The sequence below is a fragment of the Perognathus longimembris genome, chromosome 28 (genome assembly GCF_023159225.1).
Source record: "Perognathus longimembris pacificus isolate PPM17 chromosome 28, ASM2315922v1, whole genome shotgun sequence".
NCBI classification, from domain to species: Eukaryota; Metazoa; Chordata; class Mammalia; order Rodentia; family Heteromyidae; genus Perognathus; species Perognathus longimembris.
This window is the reverse complement of record NC_063188.1, coordinates 78,461,129-78,470,160: the sequence shown is the minus strand read 5'-3', so window position 1 is coordinate 78,470,160 and position 9,032 is coordinate 78,461,129. Positions and strand designations below refer to the sequence as shown.

Here is a 9,032-nt window from a genome sequence, read left to right as displayed (position 1 = left end):
TCAGTCTCAAGGCTTTTACATAAAATAAGCTCTGATATTCTAAGTGTTGAATTTTGAAATGTTTTTGGTGCCAGTCCTGGGACTTGAACTCAAGGCCTGGTCATTGTCCCTGAGCCTTTTTTGCTAAAGTCTAGCACTCCACCATGTAAGCCACAGCTCCACTTCTGGCTTTTTGCTGGTTAATTGGAGATGAGACTTTCATAGACTTTCCTGCCCCAGCTGGCTTTGAACCATAATTCTCAGATCTCAGCTTCCTGAGTAGCTAAGATTACAGGCATGAACCACCACTGCCTGGCTCATTTTGAACATTTTTTTTTTTTTGGCCATTCCTGGGCCTTGGACGCAGGGCCTGAGCACCATCCCTGGCTTCTTCCCGCTCAAGGCTAGCACTCCGCCACTTGAGCCACAGCGCCGCTTCTGGCCGTTTTCCGTATATGTGGTGCTGGGGAATCGAACCTAGGGCCTCGTGTATCCGAGGCAGGCACTCTTGCCACTAGGCTATATCCCCAGCCCCATTTTGAACATTTTTAACACTCAATTTTGAATTCCAAGTCACATATTCACCAAGTTCTCATACTTAAGAACCATAGCTTAAATTTTGTTGACCAGTTCTCAGCACAGAGGGATCTGGCAAGAATTCTCTAACAGGAGCACATAACCAAATTTTGGCTTGGCTAAACCATTCAACAATAGAAGAGAAAAGTCAGAGCCCTTGGTTTGGGAACATGCAACCAGTTTCCCAGTCTGGAAGTGAGGCTTTGGAGTTTAACATTGTTTAACCATCTGACAGTACTCCACCCAAACAAAGAAGAAATTTAATTTGACATTTCCAGTAATCACAGCTCTGGACAGCATAGAAACATAGATGAGAGAGAGAGGTTAGGCCTGTAATTCCAGCACTTGGGATAAGACAATCACAAGTTTGAGGTCAATGACGACCAAAGAATGAGACATTGTCTAAAGAAAGAGTGAAAGGAAGAATGAGAGCAAGAGAGAGGGGAAGAGAGGCAGACAGAGACAGACTCTGTGTGTGTGTGAGAGAGACAGACTCTGTGTGTGTGTGTGTGAGTGTGTGTGTGTGTGTGTGTGTGTACAATTCTTGGCCTGGTCAGTATACTCTAAACTCAAGCACAATGGACATTATTTAAAAAGACTCCATCAAGGTTCCAGTGGCTCAAATGTGTAGTCCTAGCTACTCAGGAGGCTGAGATCTAAGGATCATGGTTCCAAGCCAGCCTGTGCAAGGAAGTCCATGAGAGTCTTATCTTCCATTAACCACCAAAAAGATAGAAGTAGTAGAGGTGTGGCTCTAGTGGTGGAGCACAAGTCTTGAGCCAAAAAGCTGAGAGACAGCACTCAGGCTCTGAGTTCAAGCCCCAGGACAGGCACACACCTACAGTCCATCAAGGGAATCATGAACATATTAAAACTAAACTACCTACTTATTGGTCTTGGAAAAGTCAGTGTCAAAGTCAGTAGGGATCAGGAGGTAAGAAATAGTGTAATAAAAAATTATTGTAGGAAGTGGCACTGTGGCTCAAGTGGTAGAGCACTAGCCTTGAGCTGAAGAGCTCAGAGACAGTGCCCAGGCCCAGAGTTCAAGCCCCACGACCATCAAAAATGATATAAAAAGCAAAAAAATTACTTTAATTATAACAGTGTAATAAATAATACTGTAAAATCTTCACACAACAAATCCTTCAGTTCCCAACAGTTGGGGGAGAAATGGAACTAATAGATTTGAAGGGTGATGAAAAGTTTTCAAAATTGATTGTGGCAATAGTTTTGTACAACTGTACAAACAATACAATTGTTGGACTCCCTGTGACTCACACTTGTAATCCTAGCTACACGAGACCGAGATCTGAGGATTGTGGTTTCAAGCTAACCCAGGCAGGAAATTCCGTGAAAGACTTATCTCCAATTAAACATCAAAAAGCTGGAAGGGAAGCTGTGGAACCAGTGGAAGATCCCTAGACTTGAGCAAAACATTTCAAGCCCCAAGACTAAAACACACACACACACACACACACACACACACACACACACCACCACCACCACCACCACCACCACCACCAACAACAACAACAACAAACAAGAAACAACAACAAGAAAACTTCTGAATGGGTGAATTGTATGCTATGGGAATTATATTACATTGAAGATCTTACAAAGGCCAAAAGAAACCCCATCTTACCCAAACTAAAAAAAGGAAATGTGATAGGGAATAGTTACTTGGACCCTGAGGAAGCACATGAGATTGGCAGAGCAGCAGCCCAGAAGAAACCAAGGCTCTGCTGACCTAAGAGCAAGTGCACCACTAACTTACCGAGCTCTGAGAGAATTCCCTAACCTCTTTTCTTGTGCCAGTCTTGGGGCTTGACCTTAGAGCCTGGGTGCTGTCCCTAAGCATTTTTTCCTCAAGGCCAGTGCTCTACTGCTTGAGAAACAGTTCCACTTCTGGCTTTTTTTTTGTGGTTAACCGAAGATAAGTCTCATGGACTCTCCTTCCCCAGCTGGCTTCAAACCAAGATCCTCAGATCTTAGCTTCCTGAGTAGCTAGAATTACAGGTGTAAATTACTGGCACTTGGCCTAACCTATTTTGAATCCATTAGAATTTGGGTATTTGTAATGGTGTTGGTATGTGTACCCACTACAAGTCCTGAACAACAAACACATCAGACTTGGCCATCTTGGCCAATGTATCTGTCAGTAAATGGGATAGGAGACAGGTAAGGGTGGTTAATAATTGGGAATGAGAAGCAAAGAGAGGTGAAAGAAAGACCATGAAATTAAAAGGAATGTACAGCAGACTGGAGTGAATGTGGGGAGATATAAAGGGATAAGTGAAAGAAAAACTGTTAGGGTTTGAATTTTATTTTTATTTTCATTTTTTGTCACTTGTGGGCTTAAACTCTGGGCCTGGATGCTGTCCTTGAGCTCTTCAGCTCAAGGCTAGTGCTCTACCACTTTGAGCTAGAGCACCACACATGGTTTGGATTTTAAATATTCCCCTGGAAGCTGTGTATTGAAGGCTTGATCCTTAATACAGCTATGTTCTAAGATAAGGCCTTTGGATTATGAGGACTCTGATATCATGAATGGATTAATCCTTTCACGGATCTATAACTTAAAGGTCTGTTGGATGAGGGAGGTGGGACCTAGTTGGAGAAAGTATGTCACTGTGTTCTCACACTCATATTCTCTCTTCCTGGCACCTGTGCTTCCTGAATGACATGAGGTGAGGAGCTTTGCCCTAACACAACCTCCCTACCATCCACCAAGATGTTCTGCCATTGCTCAAGGAAAAATGAAAAATGGACCCAAAGTAAACTTGGACTGAATCCTCAGAAATGTCAGCCAGAAGAAATCTTTCCTCCTTGTAAGTTGTTTTCCTCAAGTATTATCTCATAATGACAGAGGCTGACACATGAATATGCACGAGATTTTGAATTAATTGGAAATTATGGCTGAGCTTGGGTATGTGACAGACCACGAAGCATAAGCTACGTGGGTAATAAGCAGGGAAAGGCAGTGACCATGCATGGAGCGGATATGAGCACTAAGGATTAGAGTGGGACTACATGGTGGTTTGTGAGATATAGCATGAGAGAGAAGGGAATTTAAGGGGAAGTAGGAGTGACTGAGGTAATGAGGGACATAAGAGGAAATGAAGGTGATTGGGAATCAGATAGAAATTGAGCAAGGTTACTACAAGGGAGAAGGGAAATCATACAAAGTGAATGGGGGAAAGTGGGATTAGGTAGGGGTGATACTCAGTAGTGACCCCAGAAAGTGGGTGGTACCGGGATCCCAATAGTAATCAGCAGATGTGAAGCAGCTAAAGAGCTCATGCATGGATGTGATGTTGCCCAGAGTGAGAAGGAATGGAAGTAAAAGGCAGAAGATGAGTACATATGGCGACTGTGAAGTGAACAGAGATGGGATGAAAGTCACATAGCCCAGGGTGAGCAAGCAGGGAAACACAGAGCCCATTGTGAGCAAAAGTGGTTGATTCAAGTCATGGTGTGACTGGATAGTTACTAGATAGAGGAAGAGCAACGACAAGAATCAGGAGTGGACTGTGAGTGGGAAGAAGGTAACAAGGGTTACATTGGGAGTAAATGCACATGAATGAGGTAATGAGAGGATGAGTGAAACTGAATGGACCTAAAGAAGAGAAAATTGAGCAAGAATTGAGGTGATCAAGCATAGAGTGAGTAAATGTGGGTAACTTGAACTAGCACTGGAAATGCTCGGGGGAGAGCACAGAAGCTGCAAAGAGGAGGAAAGAGGAAGTGAATGGAGATAATGAGACCAGCAGTAAAAAAATGTTAAAGGATGGGTCATAAGAGAGTGAATAGGTGACTAGAAGTCATTTGCTGTAGTGTCAGGAAGAAGTTAAAAGTAGGCATTGATACAGGGTGAACATGAAAAAAGTTAAGGAGTATAAAGTGAGAAAATGTGGTAGTGATATATAAAGGCTTAGGGAATTGTAAAAAGTGCCCAGTTTGAGTTAACTGAAGTGGATTAGTGGCAGCCTATGTGAACTGGGGAACAAAAGGGAGAAAAAAGAATGTTGAATATGTGTGTGTATGTGTGTGTGTGTGTGTGTATATATATATATGCAACTTGTCTGTTGTTAAATGTAGTATTATTTCATAATATGCAATATGGGGCATAGTGTGACTATCACATGGGTCAGGTTCCATTAAACTGAAGGGGAACAGTGCAGTAAGTATGGGGAAGGGAGGGGTGTCAAGAATACATGCAGTAGTTTTGATATGTCCCCCCCAAAATGCAAGTGTTTAGGGAATCCTCAGCACAGCACTGTTGGGAGGTGGGACACTTGGGGAGGTGTTCAGGTCATGACAGTTCCACATTTATGAATGAATGCTGATACACAAATGCTTGCAGAAATGGGTTTGCTTTCTTGCCCTTTGTTTTCTACCATATAAAGACACAGCAAGAGAGCCCTCCTTGGGTGTGACTCATGGTTATATTTAGCAGAGCATGAGGACTCAGAATAGTAGTTTGCACACTGGAGTGAACAGCATTCATCTGTCAGAAGGAGAAGAATGGAAGCAATGAGGGTCACCACGAGTTGAAATGGAGGTGACCAAGTAGTAAAACATGATTAGCAAGGATAGAATGGGATGGACAGTGTTAAAAAATGTAGGGAAATGTGGGTCTAGTACCCAAGTCTAGCTTTTATGTTCCCAGTCCCTCTCTCCCTGCATCCCTGTCTGTTGTCTCTAGGTTCATTCTTCTGTATCTGTGTTTGTGTCAGGATTTTTCTTTTTATTGGTCTTTAATAGATATGATACTGGGGAGAATGGTGAGGTGCCCAGATCTTTAGTTTCTGTGTTCCAGAATCTGTCACACAGGCCAATGCTCATAGAGCCTAGAATTTCAGAATGCCCCTCATTCCGAACATTACAGGGTGATCTGGAGCAAGGAGTCAGCTTGTGAGGCTTATGGGTGTCATATTGAAGTCCTGGGATACTGTGATAGTGACCCTGATCACACTGATGAGTGTTACTGTGGATGCCAAGATTTATGAACGCTGTGAAATAGCAAGGAAGCTGGAGAAAGCAGGTCTCAATGGCTACCGAGGCTATACTATTGGAGACTGTAAGATTCCAATTGTCACAAGTCCCATCCATATCCTCAAACCACCCACTACACTCAGATGTAGGCCTTCCTCCACAGTTCAGGGCATGATCTTTCAGTCTGATGATAATGACTAGCTTTTTTTATGTGTGCTTGTAATGGGGCTTGAACTCAGGGCCTCGGCTCTGGCCCTGAGCTTTTGTGCTCAAGGCTAGTGGTCTAACACTTGAGCCACAGCTCCACTTCTTGCATTTTGGTACTTAATTGGAGATAAGAATCTTACAGACTTTCCTGCCCAAGCTGGGTTCGAACTGCAGTCCTCAAATCTCAGCCTCTTGAGTAGGTAAGATTACAGACGTGAGCCACTGGCACCCATCAAATAACTGGTTTAACACAACTCTAATGTTACCATCATTACAGTCTTCATAATCATCCCCTTCATCTCTACAATCAACACTAGCATCCTTACTACCATCATGAATACTATTACAACCACTATCAGTGATATTGCCAACATCCCCATTCCATCACCAAATCAAAATCATCACCCTCACAACTAAGACAGCAACCATCCCTATCTTCACTCCTTTGATCATAGCCTTCCCTATTCCTAAATACTATGCCAGCCTCCTAGCTCCTTTCTCCCTACCCAGGGTTATGCATGGCACACTATGAGAGTGGTTTTGACTCCGCCTTTGTGGACCACAACCCTGATGGCAGCAGTGATTATGGCATTTTCCAGCTGAACTCTGCCTGGTGGTGTGACAATGGCGTCACACCCACCAGAAACCTCTGCCACATGGATTGTCATGGTAAGACAGCCCTGGGAATACATGGAAGACCTGAGTTGCCCCCACACCACACACATCTAAACCAATCTCCTAGAAAAGTAGAAAAGTGAACAGAAAGGGGGAAAGTTGCCTGGACTATTAGAAACAGCATCCAAAGCCATACTATACTGAGTTGTCTAGGTCAGGAGAATACAGAGCTCTAAATCTCATCTAGAGTGGCAGATGCCATTTTCGGACACTCAGGAAACAGGAAAGTTAGTTCCATGTGAAACACGAGAGACTGCTTTGATTTAGAGTTGAAATCGTCTAGCCCTTGAAGGAAGAAACAGATATGTAGAAGTAGGAAAAGAAGCAAACTCCCTCCAAGAAGAAATGAGAGAACTTTACAGGAAAAAGTGTGGTGTTTTTGAAGACAAAATAGAATAGCAAATTGGAATTGCTCAAGGGTGTCCAAAAAATTGGTAGTTGAAGTTGTCCAACACAGGCTAAAATAGAGACAATGCTTACTTGAGGCAAGTTCAAATGGTGGCTGAGGTTGTGCAAGCCCTGTCAGTATGACAGAAGAGGTCACCCAGGAATGGCCATACTGAACGTTGAGGTGGCCCAGGACTCGCCACCAGACACTGTAGTTGACTAATAAAGGTTAAATTGAAAAGTGAGGGTTTTTTAACGCTAAGTAAAATAAAGGTTAAGGCTGTTCAGTTTGAGACAGCATGGATATTGGGGTAGTTAATGAGGTTAAAATTATTTATAACTAGATAGCAATTAAGATGTGTACCCTGAGCCCTGGACTCAATCTCCAGTATTGTTAAAGAAAGTCTAGGACTAGTCTACATGGTGGTTGAGATCATTAATAACTAGCTGAATAGCAGTTAAAGATCACCCTGTCCAACCAGCATAGCACTTAAGATCATGTAGGATCAGGAACCATAGTGGCTGAGGTTGAACAGGACTAGGCAATTTGGAGACTGAGGTCATCCAAAACCAATCATATCTATGATCTAACAACCCGGTATTTGAAATCACCAGGACAAACTGCTGGGGCAATTAAGTAATCTCAGCACTATAGTTAAGTAGCCAACATTACAGTTTAGATAATTCATAACCAGATGTAAAAGTGTAAAAATATCAGTTGAAAACATCCCGAGCTAGCCAGCATGGAGTTAAGGTTGTCTAGGAGCAGGGAATGAGGTATGTCGGTTATTCCTAATCAGCCAACATGATAGTCAAGGTCAATGAAGAGCATCCACATGAGTTTGGCCCACATGGTAGTTGACAAGGAATGATGTCATCTACAGCTGGCCAATGTAATGGCTGAGGTTAGGCCCCAAAGAACCCAGAAACCTAGGTCCCTCCCTATACTGTCACTCTGTTCCCAATTCACCAGATGACTTTGTCCCTCTTTCCTCCCCAGATTTACTCAATCGCCATCTTTTGGATGACATCCTGTGTGCCAAGAGAGTTGTGAGCTCATATGACAGTATGAGAGCCTGGTAAATTCATGGGGACGGTCTGGACTCTGGACTTCCAGACATGGGGTGGTATTAATACCCCACCAGCTTGTCCACTTCACCCTCCCTCCTGCCCTCTCTCCATTTCTAGGGATTCTTGGATTCGGCACTGTTCTGGCCATGATTTATCTGAGTGGCTCAAGGGGTGTGATTTGCATCCAAAACCTGAGTCAAGAAAAGATTCTTGGGGGTAAAGATTTGCTTTTCCTTTGTTTCAAATCTTTTGTGCATTCAATAAAGGATAATATCTATAAACAATGTAAGGCCATTGCTTGTCAGATATCTGACTCTTCATTTCTCCAGTGCCTAAAGGCATATCTATTCAATCAGTTCCTCCATGCCTTCACACTCTGGTCTAGAGATACCAGATCAAGCCAAGCACTGGTGGCTCACGCTTGTAATCCTAGCTACTTGGGATGCTGAGATTGGGAAGACTGCAGTTCAAGGTCATTCCGGGCAGAAAACTTTGAGAGAACTATTCTCAATGGAGAACAGGGTACAATGCGTGGTTGGATTGTGGACCAGGTGTGCACCTGGGCAGGAAATGAGGCTCTATCTCCCAAAAAGTGACCAGCAAAATCAGGTAGAATTGTGGGTCACTGGTAAGAGCATCTGCCTAGCAAGTATAAAGACATAATTTTGAGCCCCAATAGTGAAAAAAGAAAGAAAGGAAAGGAAAATAGGTGCATCACTTGGAGTATATGTTGAAGGAGACTAGCATAGTGATTAAGTGCACAGGTTCTCTTTGGTTCAAATACAACAGCTTCTCAATGCTATGGTTGGTGCCTTAAAAATATCTTAAAAATCGATCTTTGCGCCTTAATTTTCTCATCTGGGAAATGAAAATATGATCACATGGGATTATTGGGAGGATTAAATGAATTAATATTTGTAAAGCAATAAAGTGTTTAGTATAAGAGTCACTTATAGGCCAAGTGTGGTGGTGCTTGCCTGTACAGTGCTTGGGAGACAGAGGTAGGAAGATTTCAAGTTTGAAGCCCATGTGGACTACACAGTGAGATCCTGTCTCAAAAAGAAAAGTGGCTCACACCCATGATCCTAGCTAATCAGGAGGCAGAGATCTGAGGATCATGGTTAAAAGCCAGCCCAGGCATG

The 9,032-nt window shown here is 43.1% G+C and overlaps 1 protein-coding gene across 1 annotated transcript; it reads left to right on the top strand.

Annotated features, from left to right (window-relative positions):
* Positions 1–5,232: 5,232 nt before the first annotated feature.
* Positions 5,233–8,308, top strand: Spaca5 (sperm acrosome associated 5). Its single transcript, XM_048335711.1, has 4 exons — positions 5,233–5,635; positions 6,268–6,426; positions 7,820–7,898; positions 8,008–8,308. Exons 1-4 carry the CDS (start codon positions 5,479–5,481, stop codon positions 8,108–8,110), a joined length of 498 nt encoding a protein of 165 aa, XP_048191668.1. The 5' UTR covers positions 5,233–5,478; the 3' UTR covers positions 8,111–8,308.
* The last annotated feature ends 724 nt before the right edge of the window (positions 8,309–9,032 follow it).